General features: G+C 40.1%; 1 protein-coding gene across 1 annotated transcript in view; it reads left to right on the forward strand.

The window, feature by feature from the left end:
* LOC124598566 (Down syndrome cell adhesion molecule-like protein Dscam2) overlaps window positions 1–21,479 on the forward strand; it is a 366,134-nt gene that overhangs the window by 185,749 nt on the left and 158,906 nt on the right. Inside the window, exons 11-12 of the mRNA XM_047136009.1 lie at window positions 14,118–14,256; window positions 14,359–14,478. Of these exons, the coding sequence (XP_046991965.1) occupies window positions 14,118–14,256; window positions 14,359–14,478 (259 nt within the window). The remainder of the gene's footprint in view (window positions 1–14,117; window positions 14,257–14,358; window positions 14,479–21,479) is intronic.

Consider the following 21,479-nt stretch of genomic DNA (forward strand, 5'->3'; position numbering starts at 1 on the left):
CACGTGTAGGCAGACTACTATCTTCAAATTTTGCCATAAAAATTTTGTAAAGCCGTATTTTACATTTTATCACAGGCTGTCAGATAACAAAGAAAGTATACACATGAAGAAAAAGAAATAATTAGTTGAAAATTATATGTTCTTGTTTTAATATGTAAACAGATTTCTAATTTGCTAATCTAGAGCCTGCGTAAATTATATGTAAAGCATGCCGAATGCTCCTACATGAAATGCATGATAGAATTATTGAGAATAGTGAGACAATTAACAGATCTGAGAGAGGTCGAAATGAGGCTCAATAGCTTATGCATCAATTACTCTTCCTATAAAAATCTGTGGGCGTTTGACACTCGTTAAAACGTCTGAATTTCTTACATCCTCAAAGATAGTGCTTGGTCGCTAAACGAAGAAAACATCCTAGAAATATAGTTGGTCGTATTTATTATTTAAGGATCACCTAATCATAGGGAAGTTGTAGAACACACAGAATCTCAACTTTACCTCAAAGTGAGAATACAAAACTTTAATTTGATCTAATAAAGTCAACAACTGAAAATGACTAGCACAGAGCAAAGATCTGAACATATTTGCAACTCTGTTGAACACACATTTAACTGGAAGACTGCAGGAAGTGAAATCTATAAGAATTCCACAATCGAGCAGGTCTCAAAAACAATATAATGAGACAAATATTTGACACAAATAACTGAGCATACAAGATATATAACCAAATAAGTTAAATACGAGCTGCTCAGAAGATAGATTGTGCTACTGCCTTATTGGAAGTTACATTCTTCAAGTATGGCACGAGATGGTGCCAGTCAGCACAAGACGAGAGCCAGAAAGTGAATCCCTCTCTCCAAAAACAGTACTCTCCATAATCCGTACCATCCACAAGCTCCATTTAGTGAGGAGCCTGTCATCCCTCTGACAAATATTTTCCCTTTTCTACGTAAAAACCAAGCCAGTATACACTCCGAAACTGACAAAAAAACAGAGATATATACCAGAAAGCAGGTATATATATCAACGACAACGTAACACTTTTGAGAGCAGATACGTAGGACAAACAGGCAGAACATTTGAGAGACAAAGAACACATGAGAGCCTGGAGGTATGGGACAAACCACTTCACATTTGCAGAACACCTAAGGGAACATAATCACAAACCATATGCCAGAGAGGAAGACATGAAAACAATTAGAATCAACATAAAAATCACCTGCTAACCCTGCAAGAAAATTACCACCTGCAGAAAAGAAAACCCTGTTGAATGATCAAGTACACATGCCAAACAATTCATTGTTTACACTAACAGGTAATAGTGTGTTTACATTTTGCGGTGTACAGTGCAGCTGTAGCTGTTATAAAGCTAAGTACTGACAAACTTATTTATGCATTGTTATACAGTTATTAAATTTAATACTTTTCAGCGGAGTTTCGTGCCGTTTGTGGCGAAATAACGATTTAATAAAGTTGTCGAAACGTTCGCTCGCTGTGTTTTTTAAAGTTTTCTGTGCATTGAAGTCGTTTAATAAATTTAATGCTTTAGTTTTCATCTGACGTTTCTTATTGCTTCTAGTGAAACATTTCTCTAAAATTTTCATTCATTGTTTTAACTTTGTTGAGTGTTCCAGTGGACGTTTGAATTTTCGGTTTTAGCTAATAGTTTTGTGAAGTTTTGTTGGTATTGGTATTAGCTGTGGTGTAGTAGTAGTAATACAAGTAGTTGCTTTCTTAGCAGACAGAGAGCTGGAGACCGCTATTGTTAGTTCTGTAAATAGTTCTACTGGTGTAACTGAACTTTGGGAAACGTAGACGTATAGTTTTTTTCAGTAACTGTAAAATTTTACCATGAGTGAGAAGTGTGGGCTCCGTCGTAGGTTTGTGAGTAGTGGGATTTGTTCAAAGTATTTTCATTGGGGGAAGGGGGGTGGGAAGCAGTGGGGAAGCCAGTGGGCATTCTAGCGAGCTCGTCTCCTGGGAATGCAAAATCTGTAGTAGAAATAAGTTGATAGAGGCGCAGGAGCGTAAGATCTGTGCCCTTCAGGGGCAGTTACAACGCGCAAAGGAGGAACTACATACGCTGAGGAGGGTGAAGTGTGGTGGGGAATGAGAACTGGCAGCTGGTGGTAAGGTAGCTAGGAAAACGAGGTATTCAGACAGTTATACTTTGCGTATATTCAATAGATTTGACCAACTGTCAAGGTTGAGTGGAGAGGAGCCTCGTGTAGCTGTAGATATAGGGAACATGCAGCAGTCCTCAGCAGTTAGGAGACCTAGGTCAGTTACAAAGCCTTACAGAAAGAAGAAGGTTCTGCTGAAAGGTAGTTCGCACAGTAGAGGTATGGGCCAGCAGTTGCAGGAAGTATTGGGGAGTGAGTACGGGTCACAAGCATTGTGAAGTCTAGTGCAGGGTTGGCTCAAGTGACTGACAGCATAGGGGAGTTACGTAGGAATTTTACGAAGGAGGATCAGGTAGTGATAGTGGCTGGAGCAGGGAAGAGTCTTGATAGGGACGCGGAATATGATGTAGATGTGACCTGGTAAAGATAGCTACCCAAACTGGTGGCACTAATGTACATTTCGTGCAACTGTTTCAGCGTCATGATCGGTTTTATCTTAATGCGGCTGTTAGGCGCGTTAAGATGGGCTAGGGATGGCGCTGATGGTAGAGGGCAGGGGTCACATCTCAGTGGTGCCAGTTGGGTCCACCGTTAGATCGGGTTTCACTACATCTACATCTACATCCATACTCCGCAAGCCACCTGACGGTGTGTGGCGGAGGCTACCTTGAGTACCTCTATCGGTTCTCCCTTCTACTCCAGTCTCGTACTGTTCGTGGAAAGAAGGATTGTCGGTATGCTTCTGTGTGGGCTCTAATCTCTGATTTTATCCTCGTGGTCTCTTCGCGAGATATGCGTAGGAGGGAGCAATATACTGCTTGACTCTTCGGTGAAGGTATGTTCTCGAAACTTCAACAAAAGCCCGTACCCAGGTACTGAGCGTCTCTCCTGCAAAGTCTTCCACTGGGGTTTATCTATCATCTCCGTAACGCTTTCACGATTACTAAATGCTCCTCTAACGAAGCGCGCTGCTCTCCGTTGGATCTTCTCTATCTCTTCTATCAACCCTATCTGGTACGGCTCCCACACTGCTGAGCAGTATTCAAGCAGTGGGCGCACAAGCGTACTGTAATCTACTTCCTTAGTTTTCGGATTGCATTTCCTTAGGATTCTTCCAATGAATCTCAGTCTGGCGTCTGCTTTACCAACGATCAACTTTATATGATCATTCAATTTTAAATCACTCCTAATGCGTACTCCCAGATAATTTATGGAATTAACTGCTTCCAGTTGCCGACCTGCTATTTTGTAGCTAAATGATAAGGGATCTATCTTTCTATGTATTCACAGCACATTATACTTGACACTGGACTCGCATTCGGGAGGACGACGGTTCAATCCCGTCTCCGGCCATCCTGATTTAGATTTTCCGTGATTTCCCTAAATCGTTTCAGGCGAATGCCGAGATGGTTCCTTTGAAAGGGCACGGTCGATTTCCTTCCCAATCCTTCCCTAACCCGAGCTTGCGCTCCGTCTCTAATTACCTCGTTGTCGACGGGACGTTAAACACTAACCACCACCACCACCATTATACTTGTCTACATTGAGATTCAATTGCCATTCCCTGCGCCATGCGTTAATTCGCTGCAGATCCTCCTGCATTTCAGTACAATTTTCCATTGTTACAACCTCTCGATATACCACAGTATCATCCGCAAAAAGCCTCAGTGAACTTCCGATGTCATCCACAAGTTCATTTATGTATATTTTGAATAGCAACCGTCCTACGACACTCGCCTGCGGCACACCTGAAATCACTCTTACTTCGGAAGACTTCTCTCCATTGAGAATGACATGGTGCGTTCTGGCCAGCACCTCAATATGTATGGGAAGGGGACGCTGGCAAAGCTTATAGGTGACAGTGTAGTGGGTGGTGGTGATGGGATCACTCATGGAAGAATTCCTGTAGTAGCTGGTGTTACAGCTGCGCCCTTTTTAGATTGAAGTCAGCAGATAGGTATACCTGCTTAAAGGAAGTCCCTCTAACTAAGGGGTCACCTTCATAGGATGTAATGTTTCCAAGTAGAGAAGAAACTACATATTTCATCAAAATATAAGAGGTATTCTAGATAAAGTTAGTGAACTGCTTATAGATGCTGACTCTGAAATTTTTGGTATATCGGAGCGCCACTTAAATAATTTGACAATTCAGTGGCTTGCCTTACCAGGATACAGACTAGCTGGCTGTTTTTCAAGAACTTCCCTCCAGGGTGGGGGAGTGGCTATGTATGTAAAAAACAGTATTCCATTTGAGTCCATAGACGTATCATGGCACTGCACTGAACAGATATTTGAATGTTGTGCAGGGGCAGTTGAATTTAGTGAAACTATACTTCTAATTGTTGTTGTTATAGGTCCCCTAACGCTGACTTCAGAGAATTACTGTTCAAGCTAGAAAGGGTTCTTGATTCACTTTGTAGGATGTACCAGAAATTAGTTATATGTGGTGACTTCAATACAAATTTTCTATATGATGGTGCAATAAAAAGGATGTTGGTGTATCTCCTAAATTCATATGATCTATTTCAGAATGTGTCTTTTCCAATTAGGGTGCAGGGGAACAGTAGCACAGCTATAGACAATATTTTTGTTCATTCTTCATTACTAGATGGGCATTCTGTTAGTAAAAGGGTGAATGGCCTTTCAGACTATGATGCACAAATTTTAACACTAAAAGGCTTTTGTACTCAAACGAATGTCACATATAATTACAAGCTATGTATGAAAGTTAATCCAACAGCAGTAGAGAGTTTTTTAAACCTTGTCAAGGTACAAGAGTGGCAGGATGTTTACAGTGCTGATAACATAAATGATAAATATAATGCTTTCCTTAACACATTTCTCATTTTCTTTGAGAGCTGCTTTCCATTTGAACATTCTAAACGGGGTACTAGCAGTAATAGGCAGCCTGGGTGGCTGACTAGTGGGATAAGGATATCACGTAGAGCAAAGTGGGAATTATATCAAAATATTAGAAGTAGCTACCATCAAGCTACAGTAACCCTATACAAACAGTATTGTAAGGCGCTTAAAAATATTATTATGAAGGCAAAGAGTATGTGGTGTGGAAACAGAATAGCTAATTCACAGGTTAAAATTGAAACCATATAGTCAGTTGTGAAGGAAGTGTCTGGTCAGCAGTATAACGTTGACAATGTAAAGTCAGCTTGCATTAAAAATATATATGTTACTGATAAATCAGATATATGTACAGCATTTAACAATAATTTTCTGAGCATTGCCGTGAATTAAATAAAAATTTAGTTTCTACAGGGAATCATATAACCTTCTTCTCAAATGCCTTTCCGAGATTGATATCTGAAATACTCCTCTGTGATACAGACAAGAGGGAGACTGAGTCAATAATTAAGTCACAGAAGTCTAATTACTCTCATGGTTATGATTGAGTGCCTAGCAGAATATTAAAGTACTGTGCTGCTCATGTTAGCCCTGTATTTAGCCATATTTGTAACGTTTCCTTTAGGAATGGTCAGTTTCCTAAACGATTTATGTACTCAGTAGTAAAGCCGCTTTATAAAAAGGGAGAAAGGGATAATTCAGATCATTTTAGACCTATTTCTGTGCCATCAGTGTTTCCTAAAGTTATTGAAAAAGCTGTGTATGTAAGGATAATTGATCATTTTATATCACATGATTTGCTATCATATGTACAGTTCGGCTTTAGAAGTCGTTTAACAACTGAAAATGCTATATTATATTTTCTGTGTGAAGTACCGGATGAGTTAAACAAGAGGTTTTGAAAGCTACGCATATTTTTTGATTTAACTAAGGAATTTGGTTGTGTTGATCACAAAATATTGCTCCAGAACTTGGACTATTACTGAATACAGGGAGTAGCTCACAATTGTTTCACCTCTTACTTTAGCAACAGACAGCAAAATGTGATTATTCACAATGTTGAGAATAGCCATGATGTGGGATTTGAGTGGGGTACAGTCAAATAGTGGGTGTCCCAGGGATCAGTGTTGGGGTCACTCCTGTTCCTTATTTATATAAATGATATGCCCTCTAGTATTACAGGTAACTCCAAAATATTTCTGTTTGCTGATGACACTAGCTTGGTAGTAAAGGATGTTGTTGCAACATTGGCTTGGTTTCAGATAGTGCAGTTCATGACCTAAGTTCATGGCTTGTAGAAAATAAATTAGCGCTAAATCATAGTAGGACTCAGTTTTTACACTTTCGAACACACAGTTCAACAAGACCTGACGTTTTAATTTCACAAAATAGGCATATGATTTGTCAAACTGAACAGTTCAGGTTTCTAGGTGTTCAGATAGATAGTAAGCTGTCGTAGAAAGCCCACATTCAGGATCTTGTTCAGGGATTTAATGCTGCTTTGTTTACTATTTGGACGGTATCTGAAGTGAGTGATCGTTCGACACGAAAATTAGTCTACTTTGCTTATTTTCATTTGCTTATGTAGTATGGTATTATATTTTGGGGTAACTCTTCCCATTCTAAAAGGATATTTTTGGCTCAGAAACTGGCTGTTTGGGCAATAAGTGGTGTAAGTTTGTGAACCTCTTGTCGACCCCTGTTCACAAGTCTTGGGTATTTTAACATCGGCCTCTCAATATATATATTCCTTACTGTCATTTCTTGTTAACAATATTAGCTTATTTATAAGAAAAATCAGCTTTCACTCAGTTAATACTCGGCAGAAATCAAACCTGCATTTGGATCGAACTTCCTTAACTCTTTTGCAGAAAGGTGTGCAGTATACTGCTCCATCCATTTTCGGTAAGCTGCCACTCGAATTCAAAAACCTTAGCAGTAATCCACACGCTTTCAAATCGAAACTGAAGAGTTTCTTCATGGGTCACTGAATCTATTCTGTTGAGGAGGTCCGTGAATTTCTTGTTGTATTGTTGATTGCATTTACTTAAACTTGTGGACTGTCTTCCTTCGGGTTGATAAACATTTCATTTTTATCTGTTATTACTTACATGTTGTAATTTCATGTACTGGCACGTTACGTAACCTTGGAGATTTGCTCCTCAATTTGGTCCTACGAAACTTGGCTTGTAAATAAATCAATAAAAAACAATAGAATAACATTCCAAAAAAGGATTTTTATCAGAATAATAATAATACCACCCAACACCTTTCCTCTCACTTGTCCATAAAACCCTCCAAGAACATTTAAACCAAAACTTAAATCAGCTGATCACCAAAGCTTTCAACCACCCTCTAACAGCTATTACATACATATTCAACATTCTTCAACTCAAACACCCACCCCCGCCCCCCCTCGACACACACACACACTCAGCACACATACACACACACACACAATATAGATAATGAAAGGAAGTTAGTTTTGCACATATATAATTCGTTTGGTTGGCAACATGTAGGCAAACCAAACAGGAGGAAACACATAATGAACTTACAATATTTACGTCTTTAAAAGCACAGTTTTCGAACAAATATCAATAACTAATGGCAAAAGAGTATTGGTACACCACAAAAATAAAGGTAAATATGGTGAGCAGTGTGAAGAATCACTTGTTTGGCTTAGTAGCCAAAGAAATTGCTCCTGTACTCTTTTACAGGTTCTCTTCAGTGTGATGTAGTACTTTTTCTGCCAGGATTCTGAACCACCAGCCATGTACTACAATAAGGGCTTTTCAAAATTTCTTTTAAATCCCCTTTGAGCATCTTCTGGAGTCCTTTTCGACAGACTTGCTCTGAGACCATGTACCTGGGTAGAAATGTTGACTATATACTTCATGTTTACATAATTCTATCATGTATTCATAAACCTTTCTTGTAATAGCTCAATAAGTTCTTCCTAATCATATTACGTTAGATTTTCCAGTTCTTGCAATATTTCTCGATAAAGTCGAATTTCTATGTAAAATCGATTTGAAAACTTGCGAGAGACCGGATTCTTCAGAATTAGACTGGTAGGAATGGATCCACAATATCTCCTGTGTTTCTCCTCTTCTTTCAAAACTGACAACATTATTATTCCTCCTCGAACCAGCAAAGAGAGTAGGCTCATCGAGAATTTGATCTTCACATCCCTCTCATCAAATATGTCCATTACTAGGATATAGTCAACTCTCGAATCTTGTACAACAAGAAATGTGGTCTTTGTCGCTTCATTTCCAAAGTCCAAGTGTAACTCAAGGCTATAATATTACCTCCCTGTAAAGTGTGCCCACAGCACCCACTATTACGCAGTTTTGTATGGGAAAAACCAGCAGCTTGATCCCGCCTGTTAATTGATTAAACAAGGATTTGTACAATACACTCACTGACGCACCAGTATCGAGAGTCTCTTCAGTCAGAATTCCAGTAACATGTACTGCGACGACTGAAAAGACACTTTAAGATGCATCTTTCCACAGTTGCGAGTATTGGGTGCAAGATGCTCCCTCGTATCCATACTGTTTGCGTATCGGAAGAAACTTACCTCGTTATGTTGGCCCTAGTCTCTGTGGTCAGCTGCAATCTTGGGCGTAAGTCCAGTTACTTTTACTTTAAAGCAGAGGTCTCACAATCAGGTACTATCTCCCCTGCCATATCAGACAATGTCTGTTCCTTCCATGGACTATTCGTCTGCTGATAAAGCATATTTCATACATTATTTGGCACATATCACGATTCGGATCACAATAACTTGGTTAATTTTTCCTTTCAGCATGATTCAACCGACCACAGTTGATACAGAATGGATACGGACCACCATTTGCTTTAAAGGTTTTCGTAGTACCTCATGTATCATCGTCAAGATTCGGTAGCGGCTTATTCAAATTCTCGGGTAGGGCTGACTCATTAACTCCATTCATATCGGATCATCCTCAGCCACCTCCAGTTTGTCAATATGCACCGTTACTTCTTAACCTAGCCTCTTCCTGGACAAGATCTATAAATTCAAGTTCTCTTCAGACACATGGACCAGTTTATCTTGTATGTCAAGTGGCAATTTAGCCTTTAGGATTCTACTAATATCCACATGTGCCATCGGAGCAGTCCAACATTTCCCTTGTTGAGATATTTCTCGAAGTATCTTCATAGCATCCCACTACGGAATGAAAACGGCTCTCTGTTCGAAGCTTATATGATTACATGTTTCACTCGTCGCTCTTAATTCCGTGTAATGTTCCGCTGCGACTGACAGCGATAATTCCCTTCAATTCTATGTATAAGGTTGGAAAAGTCTTTGTGCTTTATGTAGCTACTCCTGAGTCCGTTTAGGCCAGTACTTACCTAAGAAAGGTTTTTCAAAGGCTTCATGACTTGCACAAGATTCTATGACATCAGTTTCCGTAACGAGCCTTCTCCTTGGAAGCATCCAGACACATAACTTAGCTTTTGGTGTTCGGACCATGAAAGAGGCACTACATTTCTAAATCCTTTTACAAAGACAACAGAATTCAGTCTTCGTCGCTCTGGGATAAGGGGCTAGCTAAATCTGTCTATTTACGACAGTCTTTTCCAGATTCTTCTTCCACTAACGAATATTAGGACCAATTTGATGTTTCATCTGTTCGATTTCTTGTTTTAATCCATTATCAGGGGGCGGGATAAGTCTTGGACGTTTTTCTGCAGTAGATTTAATGCTTTGAAAAATATGAGCAAAAAACTATTCGTTTTTGGTCTCAACCCATTCATTGAGCTTGACTGAATCAATTCTCGTGCGCTCTTCGAGCTTTCACTTGATTAAGTCTTCATGGCCATAGTTTATCTGAGCCATCTTATGTGCAAATTCTTCTACAGCTTGTTCGATCTTTCCCTGATGCGTTTGCTACATCAGCAGAAAGTTTTCTCCATTTCGAGGAGAAGTACCTCTTGGGACTTTTGCATCTGTCTTACCTCTCCTTTGGTTGCTAAGTCTTTCACTCAGTGTAACGCTTCAGGTTTCTGTTTCACTGATTTTTGCAGACATACTTGGTTGCTTAGCGGCATTTACTTTTACGTACTTTCGTAGTTATATTTGCCAATATTCCTATCAATTCGGACCTACTGTTAAAATCTAATTCTTGTACCTGAAATTTCCTGTATATCATCACTCTGTGGCGTTCTTTAGGAATTTCTTTTTTGAAATTTGTGGTAAGGTCTTATGAGACCGAACTGCTGAAGTCATCGGTCCCTAAGCTTACACACAAGTTAATCTATTTTAAACTAACTTACGCTAAGGACAGCACACACATCCATGCCCGAGGGAGGACTCGAACCTCCGATGGGGGAAGCCGCACGAACCGTGACGGTTCTTCGGATCTCATTTGATTTGCAGACACAGGACTGGCTTCTATATTATTTACAATTATCGTTTGACATTTCCTGGGTATTCATTTTTAATTGAGAGTGAGTGAGTACCATGTAGTTTCCCTTCTGCACTATTCAACTATCTCACTACACTCAAAAGATCCCATAAAATAATACAAGAATGGTTACACAATATGTTGTGGCACTGATGAAGAGTGTAGTTCTATCTAAAAACCAGGAAGAGATTATTAGTTCAAATGGCTATGAGCACTATGGGACTTAACTTCTGAGGTCATCAGTCCCCTAGAACGTAGAACTATTTAGACCTAACTAACCTAAGGACATCACACACATCCATGCCCGAGGCAGGATTCGAACCTGTGGCCGTAGCGGTCGCGCGGTTCCAGACTGTAGCGCCTAGAACCGCTGGGCCACGCCGGCCGGCAGAGATTATTGAAGTGACGATAGGGTCCAATTACACTAACAGAAATTATTCAATCGAATCTCTGTCAGCGAACTTAGCTACGATCTAGAGGTAATGTTGTGATAAGGCATTCACAAACTGACACAGTTGAAAGCGGTAATATTAAATACAGGCCTTTGCCTTTAATCAACTTTATGGCTGCGAAGAGTAAGTTGTGAAGCAAATGCACGTCTCCTGTCTGCTTAAGGCTCTCTCAATTGCTTTCAAGAACATCCAACAGAAACATTTACAAGATTATACACCAAGTATCCTTTACAGTGTACAAGAATGAAGAGAACGATAATTGTTTATTAAATAGTGTCCTCATTTGTTACACACATTCACTCGTCACATTCCTCCTGTTCTCTGTCGCGACGTGTGGTAGCTCTCTCTTTACCGAAATACGTGTGTATATATGTATCTATTTATGTGTTGGTTTGCTACTTGGCAACTAAACTTTATGTGTCTGCAACAAAGAATATGTGATGCATAAGTCCAAGTGGATTGAATAGCAAGTCAATCAGACCGCACAGCACACTTTCACAGACGCTCACCATTTAATGCTGAGAAAATTATAAAGTTCGAAGTAACTCGATATTTTTACTTTTGAATCAATAGTTGACTAAATCTTTCGGATTCTACTGTTCAGGCGTGCGCTAGACAAGAGCACGAAATGCCCAACTCAACGCCGACAAATCCCAGATCGATACAGCGTCATTTTCACTTATCATGAGTTTATACATGTAATAAAAGGAGACTGCGCGCCATCTCGCACGTTCTTTCCTTAGTTCTTCATTTCCTATTTCGTCTTCTCTTGTACAGCCTTTCACTGACCTTGAAAACTTAATTCTGCTTTTTTAAGTTGTCTTAGGTGTTTTGAATCTAATATCCAACTATCAGTTCCATGTAGTACTGCTGTTCATGCCATGAATTTAGAAAATTTCATTTATTACTTAATGTTCCCATTATCGCGCCGAAAGATGTTGATTTTCTCATTTACGTCTCTCTCTTCATCGAAAGCTGTGTCACATAGTAGCCACTGGAAATGGGACACCTGTTCCATTATTAGTCTATTTTATTGACGATTACCTTAGAGGATATTTTCCTGAAAAAGGCTATTGTTTTCGTTTTTGTCGTTGATATCTTCAGGTTATAATTTAGGCTTACATTGTTTGTATGTATAACACTGCTAATAATTTCTCTTCACGGTGCTATGCGATTACCTGGTTGTTGATGAATAGCACCGAATTCAGACATTTGTTTGTCGCACTTTTTATACCTTGAGGTATGTGTGTGTGAATTTCTAAGGGACCAAACTGCTCAGGTCATCGGTCCCTAGACTTAAACACTACGGAAACTAAATTAAACTAACTTATGCTAAGAACGACACACACACCCATGCCCGAGGGCATGCTCGAACCTCCGGTGGGAGGGGTCGCGCAGTCCGTGACATGGCGCCCAAGACCGCTCGGCCACTCCGCGTGGCCCTTGAGATATGTCCTTCATCCATTCCCTGACTAGGTCGCCGATAATGAACAGTGTTGCTGATATACACCAACCTTGTCTTACTGCCCGCTTTATCTCTATTTTTGGTATCAGCTCTTTGCCAATATCTGTTCTTATTTTGATGTTTTTGTATAAATCTTAACATGTTTTTAATCGCCTAGCTGAGGAAACGTCTTTTCTCCAATATTGATCAGAGTTTTTCCGTGAAGATATTTCTTTCATAGGTCCTGGATTTCACACCTACAGGAAAGAGACTGCCAGGGAGACCTAAGAAGCATTGGATTGATGGACTCCATGAAGATTTAAACCAAGTGTCAATAGATGTGAACGGATGGCGGATAGTAGAAATGGACAGAATACAGTGGAGGAGGAAACTAGTAGATGCGTGCGGTCCACTGGGTCTGATCACGTAGTAGTAGTAGCAGTAGTAGTAGTAGTCCTACAGTGTTAGATGCGTTTCGAAACTGAGTTCTCGTATGGCTTGCATACTTTGTTTCAAAGTGAAAACATTGTCGGCACAGGATCTTCCTTTACAGAAGTTTCCTTCCTGTTCTAATAACACTGAATCAGAGATGTTTAGAAGACTTTTAGTTATTATTCATTACTGAAATTTCTTTGCAAGTCGTTATTATCAGACTAAGATTTAAAAGCTTACTCTTGATCGTACGATTCATTGCATTTGATGTCGCTTCTAGGTGTTTCCTTAAACCGTGTCCTAATTTCCATTATGACATTGTCTCGGTCTTTTCTTATCTCTTTGGGTCCATAAACATACCCCGTTGATCCAGCTATCATCCGTTCGCCAGACTACATGTCACAGCCACACATTTTCATTACATTAATATATGTGTCTTCCACACCATCTGTTGCTTAATCCTTTTGTTCGATTCTGTCTCTTACTCACTGAGAAGCTTACGATTTTGAAGGGCATTATTCACTTCGACAAATCATTGTCAGAGGTGAAACACACATAAGTAACAAAAAAAAACACTGGACCGTCGGGATCAATCCTCTGCTATTTGTATTGTTATCTGTCTCTTATCCACTGAGGCACGTACATGTAAAATGGAACGTGAAACGATTAAGGTGCTGCACTCGTATTTGCTGCCCCCATCGGTCTGTCTCGCTTAGACTGGACAAAGCGTATATGCACACGACAATCAACCCGGTTTAACAAGAAACGTGTTTCATCCGCCTGCCTCATCTGACCACACGACTCCTTTCTACTGCTCCATGGTCCAATCTCGATGATCCCGTGCCTACTGAAATCGTAAAAGACGATCCGTTTCGTCGATGCTGAAATTTGGTCTCCGGCGAAGCAGCTTGTAGAAAAATTTGTTCTGAACGGAGTACTCCGAAACACTTGTGCCTCCACTAGCATTGTTATGTCGTCAGACCTGCCACGGATGCTTTACACATTGGGCAAGCCTCCGATCTCCGCTTTCTGTGATGATATGTGGACGTTTACCCCTTGACATCTACTCGTGTATTCACCGAACTTCCATAACTTTTCATAGACTTTAACGAGAACAGTGCGCGAAAAGCTTATCAGCTTCTCTGTTTTCGAAATGTTCGTTCCCAGTCGCCGCACCTGCTCTCTATGAAAGTCCCTTACGTCAATGAATTTCCCCACTTTTTCGTCATTTGTGGGCCTTTCGTGGCTAGAATGATTCCCCATTCATCTACGCTGCACTCATGTACTTTCCCTGCTGCAACATGTCTCAGTAACGCTCTTTCACGGAGGACAGAGACTCATCGGTGAATATAACTGTGTTTTGCAGGTTACTGAGAAACAAGTGAGTGAGTTCCTCAGCGTGTTGCTGTTCAACAAAGTCTCCTCACACCACAGTGGGACGTACACTTGCGTCGCGTCCAATAATGCAGCGAGCGCCAACCACTCTGCGCTACTGCAGGTCAATGGTAAGTCTGAAGATTAAGCTGTAAATCCAGATATTTATGGAACAGCACATGTTTAATGAAAACTAGCAGTACATCAACCCGTGTGTTGTTACTCTCTTGCAGTGTCTCCTCAGTGGCTGGTGGAGCCCCACGACTCGTCCGCCCTCTCTGGGAGTCCACTGTCCGTCCACTGCCAAGCTCAGGGCTTCCCCCAGCCAGTAACCTCCTGGTTGCGCGGACAAGGTGAGAACAGAAATGTTTCGTGCACAGATTAGATTAGATTAGATTAGATTAGTTTTTCGTTCCCTATACCCGTGCTGAGGAGATCCTCGTGGATGTGGAACAAGTCAAATTTATTTATTTCTTTAGGCTGAAATAACAATACTAATAGTATGAAGATATACAATACATCATTTGTTTCTATTAAAAAATTCGTCAATGGAGTTGAAGGAGTTGGCCACTAGTAAGTCTTTTACGCTCCTTTTTAAATTGATCTTTATTTGTAACTTAATTTTTTTTATGTTTGCTGGCAAATTATTGAAGATGAGTGCTCCTGAGTAGTGGACCCCTATTTGAACTAAAGTAAGTGCTTTTAAGTCCTTGTGCAGATCATTTTTGTTCCTGGTATTGTATGTATGAACTGAGCTGTTTGTTGGAAAAAGAGATATGTTATTTAGGACAAATTTCATTAATGAGTAAATATACTGAGAGGCAGTAGTTAGTATACCCAGTTCTTTGAAGAGGTTTCTGCAGGACGTCCGCGAATTTACTCCACAAATAATACGTATTACACGCTTTTGGACTCTGAAAACTTTTGTTCGACTTGAAGAGTTACCGCAAAATATAATACCATATGACATTATGGAATGAAAGTAGGCAAAGTATGCAAGCTTTTTCATTTTTATGTCGCCTATGTCTGCTAACACTGTAAATACAGATTTGTTAAGGCGTTTCTGCAGTTCTGTGGTGTGCTCCTCCCAACTGAATTTATTATCAAGTTATAATCCCAGGAATTTAAGACTGTCAACCTCTTCTATCTGCTCTTCTTCATACTTTATGCCTATGCTGGGTGAAAACTTCTTACAGGTTCTGAATTGCATATAGTGAGTCTTTTCGAAGTTTAATGTCAGTGAGTTGGCTTTAAACCTTTTATTAGTATCCATGAAAATATCATTAGCAGATCTTTCTAGAACTACACTCGACATACTATTTATTGCAATACTTGTGTCATCTGCAAACAAAACGAACTCTGCTTCTGGCAGTGTAACTGATGAGAGATCATTAACGCAAACAAAAAAAGCAATCGCCCTAAGATGGATCCTTGTGGGCCACCACATGTAATTTCTTCCCATTCTGATGACGACTGATGACTTATTTCACTAGTCCCTTGCACTGACACCCTTTGTTTCCTGTTAGCGAGGTATGACTTGAACCATTTTGCAGCTCTGCCCGTGACACCATAGAATTCTAGTTTATTTAAAAGGATGTTGTGGTTCACACAATCAAATGCCTTAGACAAATCACAGAAAATACCTTCTGCTTGTAATTTGTTATTTAATGAATTAAGTACATTTTCACGGTATGTGTAAATAGCTTTCTCGCTATCAGAACCCTTCAGAAATCCAAACTGTGCTCTTGATAATATGTTATTTGTGGTCCGATGGTTGAGAAACTGCCTGTACATTACTTTTTCTAAAATTTTTGAGAATGCTGGCAAAAGTGAAATGGGTCTGTAGTTTGATGGTAACTCTTTATCCCCTTTCTTGAATAGAAGCTTAGCATCTGCATATTTTAGCCAGTGAGGAACTGTCCCAGTTATAATTGACTGGTTACACAAGTAACTTAGAATTGTACTAAACTCACAAGAACATGCCTTAATTAACATTGTTGATATTTCATCGTAACCACTAGAATGCTTTGTTTTTAAAGATTTTGTTATGGAAGTTATTTCTTTTGGTGAAGTGAGTGACATATTCATGTACCTGAAGCTATTTGTAAAACGCTAATTTCAGATATTCAAGGGCATTATTTACTGATCCTGACAGTATCAGAATGGAGCAATCATCGTCTTCTCCTTCAGCTCCTTCTGCTTCATTAAACTCTTCATTTTTTCATGACTTTATGCTTCCAAATCTTCACAGTAGTCTTCGTACTCTTATCATATTCTTCATCGTCATCATCTTCCACTTTTTTTCTTAGTCGATCCTTAGATGCATTCTGTTCAAATATGAATTCTAAAAGCATCCTCAGTAGTCCAATAGTAACTGATCCGTCGGTTTGTACAGAAAAGTCAGTTTCGCAGCCCTTTACTCTTTCATACATCTTTTCATTTCTTATATCTAAGGGCATACCCAGCCGTCCTTTCGGGAATTTCTTTCACTGTTTCAGTATCTCTCTTGACCTCTTTGCTCGAAGTAAAATTCCCTCAAGCATGCAATAGCACATGGTCTGCTACCAGTTAAGATAATTTCATTTGTGTGTCCTACCCAACCGTCTAAATGTGGTGGAGAGGTCCTTACATGCTCTTTTATGACCGAGTGCTATGTTCGCTCGTGAAAGTGCCTCCGAAGCCAGAGTCCAACGAAAGGTGGGAGAACAACAGTAAAGTGAAGTCCATAGGTGGGGCGAAACCAGCCCCTCTACGAGATTCAACTCTGATACAAGACGCAGATAAAGACGACTCATCACTCAAACTGAAAGCAGCTTATCACGGTCTAGGAAACATCCCAATTCCCAAGTCCTCCATAGTTCAGGTTTTGTGGTGGGTTGATATCCCCGAATTGAATTTTTGTATGAACATTTTTTGCTTGCGAGAGGAAGGGGACAGTGAAGAACCTGTATACATAAAATTCAAATAACTGGATAAATTTACAACAAAATGAAGCAACTGTTATGAGATTACCGATTTGCCGACTTTATTACACCTACATCTTCGTGGATACTCTGCAAATCACATTTAAGTGCCTAGCAGAGGGCTCCTCGAACCACCTTCACAATGCTCTATTATTCCAATCTCCAATAGCGCTCGGAAAGAACGAACACCTATATCTTTCCGTGAGAGCTCTGATTTCCGTTATTTCATCGTGGTGATCGTTTCTGCCCGTGTCGGTCGGTGTCAACAAAATATTTTTCACATTCGGAGGAAAAAGTTCGTGATTGGAATTTTGTGAGAAAACTCCGTCGCAACGAAAAATGATGTCCAACCCAAAGCCTGTATCATTTCAATGACACTCTCTCCCGTATTTAGCGATTATACAAAACGTGCTGCCCTTCTTTGAACTTTTTCGATGTACGCCGTCAATCCTACCTGGTAAGGATCCCACACTGCGCAGCAGTATTCTAAAAGAGGTCGGACAAGGGTAGTGTAGGCAGTCTCCTTAGAAGATTGGTTATATTTTCTACTTGTCCTGCCAGTAAAACGAAGTCTTTGGTTAGCCTTCCCCAGAACGTTTTCTATGTGTTCCTTCCAATTTAAGTTGTTCGTAATTGTGGTTTCTAAGTATTCCGCCGATTTCAAGGCCTTTAGATTTGACTGCTTTATCGTGTAACCGAAGTTTGTGTTCCTTTTAGCACTCGTGAGGATGACGTCACACTTTTCGTTATTTAGAGTCAACTGCCAATTTTCGGACCATTCAGATATCTTTTCTAAATTATTTTGCAATTTGTTTTGCTCTTCTAATGACGTTATTAGTCGATAAACGACAGCTTCATCTGCAAACAACCTAAGACGGCTGCTCAGATTCTCTCCTAAATCGTTTATATGGATAAGGAACAGAAAAGGGCCTATAACACTACCTTAGCGATCGCCAGGAATCACTTCTGTTTTACTCGATTCCTTTTTGTCAATTACTACGAACATGACCTCTCTGGCAGGAAATCACGAATCCGGTCACATAACTGAGACGATATCCCATAAGCATGCAATTTCACCACAACCCGCTTGTGCGGTACAGTGTCAAAAGCCTTCCGGAAAGCCAGAAATACGAAATCGATCTGAAATCCCTTGTCAATACCACTCAAAACTTAATGTGAATAAAAACCTAGTTGTGTTTCACAAGAACGATGTTTTCTAAACCCTTGTTGACTGTGTGTCAATAGATCGTTTTCTTCGAGGTAACGCATAATTTTCGAATACAGTATATGTTCCAAAATCCTGCTACATATCGACGTTAATGATACGGGCCTGTAATTTAATGGATTACTGCTACTACCTTTCTTGAATATCTATGTGACCTGTGCAACTTTCTAGTCTTTGGGTACGGATCTTTCGTCGAGCGAACGGTTGTATGTGATTTTTAAGTATGGAGCTAATGCATCAGCAAACTCTGAAAGGAACCTAATTGGTATACAGTCTGGATCAGAAGACTTGCCTTTATTAAGTGATTTACGCATCTTCAATACTCTGAGGATGTTTACTTCTACTTTACTCATGTTGGCAGCTGTTCATGATTCGAATTCTGGAATATTTACTTCGTCTTCTCTTGTGAAGGCATTTCGGAAGGCTGTGTTTAGTAACTCTGCTTTGGCAGCACTGTCTTCGATAGTATCTCCATTGCTGTTGCGCAGAGAAGGTATTGCTTCTTTCTTGCCGCTAACATTCTTCACATACGACCAGATTCTCCTTGGATTTTCTGCCAGGTATCGAGACAACATTTCGTTGTGGAAACTGTTATAAGCTAAATTTCGAGTTTCTGTAAAAGATTGCCAACCTTGGGGATTTTGCGTTTGTTTAAATTTGTCATGTTTGTTTCGTTGTTTCTTCAGCAGTCTTGTGACCCGTTTTGTGTACCAAGGAGGATCAGCTCCGTCGTTTGTTAATTTATTCGCTATAAATCTCTCAATTTCTCAATTGCTGCCGATACTATTTTGAATTTAAGCCACATCTGGTCTACTCTTATATTATTAATTTGGAATGAGTGGAGATTGTCTCTCAGGAAGGCGTCAAGTGAATTTTTATCTGCTTTTGAGAATAGTATATTTTTCGTTTATTTTTGGAGGATTTGGGGGGTTACAATATTCAATGTCGCTTCGACAACCCTATTTTCACTAATCCCTGTATCCGTTTTGATGCTCGTAGGGTAGAATTTCGAAAAAATACCAAATTATAGTCAAAAACAGAATTTGGCAGGTGATTACAAGGAACAGCAAAACGATTTAGATCAAATTTTCCTCTAGGTTTATTGATTTGAATCTCTAACTGAACGTGCATAAATGCTATACAATTCCCGTAAGCAAAAGGACGAATGGCTCTGAGCACTATGGGACTCAACTGCTGAGGTCATTAGTCCCCTAGAACTTAGAACTAGTTAAACCTAACTAACCTAAGGACATCACAAACTTCCATGCCCGAGGCAGGATTCTAACCTGCGATCGTAGCGGTCTTGCGGTTCCAGACTGCAGCGCCTTTAACCGCACGGCCACTTCGGCCGGCCAAGAGGAAGAGCAACGCATTACAGCGAAAGTGGTAAATTTTCCGTTGTCTGTCACATCTCGTAAATGGCTATGGGTAGTACTATGGAGCATTAATTAATACAAAATAACGCACCGCGCCCTACCCTCGTCACTGTTGTTCTGCACTGATCCTTATATCGTTATTCGGACTATAAATAGAGTACGGCTATATCGTTATCCACATATGGCTACTTAAATTGACCAGATGCACTAAACCAGCAATTATCGTCCATATAACTATGACGGTATTATTCGTCTGAATGATCTAAAGTTACTAGGCTCATATTTGACCCTTAATAGTCCATTAATCTTGTCAGAGTTACATGTGCCCAAGCTCTCACTTACTCACTATTGCTGATGTTTCAAGATTCATTCGTCAACGAGTCATCATTTTAAGACACGTTTTATACAGACCATAGCTATCATATCGTCTTGTAGTTAATTTAAATATCCTGTTTCCCAAAATTATTAAATTTTCAATCCGGTGCTTTACTAAGCACGTGACGTGTAATCTTCTGCACATTATCCACGTCTGAAAGTTAATGGAATTCAGCTCCGACAGTTGCCTGCGAAGATGAAGTAACAAATAAGCATATCAGAACTACTAAAATATAAGTAACCGTAATATTAGCGGTCTTGGCAAAATGTTTACCCGGCACAGCTAACACGAGCACATGTCATAATCGATCTTGGACACGAAATACAACGGATTGCCCTTGCGGAAGGATGTTATTCCCGCATTACCAACCTGGCTCATTGTTGACCGGGTTTCAACAATGCATCTTGTGGCTAGGAAAGATAGTGTACCGGCGGTAGGGGGTATAATTCAATCTTTTGTTCCCTTTCAAACAAATTCGTGAAATCAGAAGCGCAAAACATTCAGTCGAAGGCTTAGACTGTCTGAGATTACGGTCAAGTGCGGTGCAGCCGCTAAGGAAACAAGATTAGAGTCTGATATAATCGATATAGTTTCAGAATTCGGAGACGTATTTCTAAGATCGTGATATTTCGAAAGTGCAGAGGAGAGTCACTCTGAACTTACGAGTGCCGTTTGCTAATGCGAGGGTTGGAACTTTAATAGTGGCAACTATTTATTTACAACTCGTACAAAATAGATACGTCTTTAAAAGTTTTACTGACCTTCAAAGTAGTGACCAGCATTGTGTATAACGCGTTGCCAGCGATGTGGAAGTCGTAGGATACTCTTAGCAGTGCTAGTTGTGTTAACATTTCGAGCGGCACGGTCTATTGCCCGGCGAATTTGTAGCAATTCTGAAGCGAATGCCGTGAAGTGTTTCCCTCAGTTAGAAATCGAGTTCAACTTACAAATGCTTAAGTCAGGGAAGTACAGTAGGTGGTATAGCACTTAGCAGCCCCATCAGTCAAACAAATCAGTAACAGCTTCCACTGTACGTGCTTGAGCATTGTCCTGCAAAATGATGGTCAGGTCCTCCAGCGTCATCACTTCTATCTCTAAAGTGGTCGCAGGTTGTGTTCCAAAAATGAACAGCATTTCACTGACACTGCTAAGAGTATCCTACGACTTCCACATCGCTGGCAACGGGTTATACACTATGCTGCTGACTACTTTGAAGGTCAGTGCCGTAAATAAATAGTTGCCACTATTAAAGTTCCAACCCTCATAAAACCGGCTTTGTTCTCCAGAAATCCAGTCGGATAAGTTTAATGAATTGCCATTCAAGGACCAAGAATTCAGGTATTCTCGTTGTATATACTATGTGATCAAAAGTATCCGGACATTAATACAGGGCGTGTTCGTCCCTTGCCTTGAT

This window comes from Schistocerca americana, chromosome 1 (assembly GCF_021461395.2).
Source record: "Schistocerca americana isolate TAMUIC-IGC-003095 chromosome 1, iqSchAmer2.1, whole genome shotgun sequence".
Classification (NCBI taxonomy): Eukaryota; Metazoa; Arthropoda; class Insecta; order Orthoptera; family Acrididae; genus Schistocerca; species Schistocerca americana.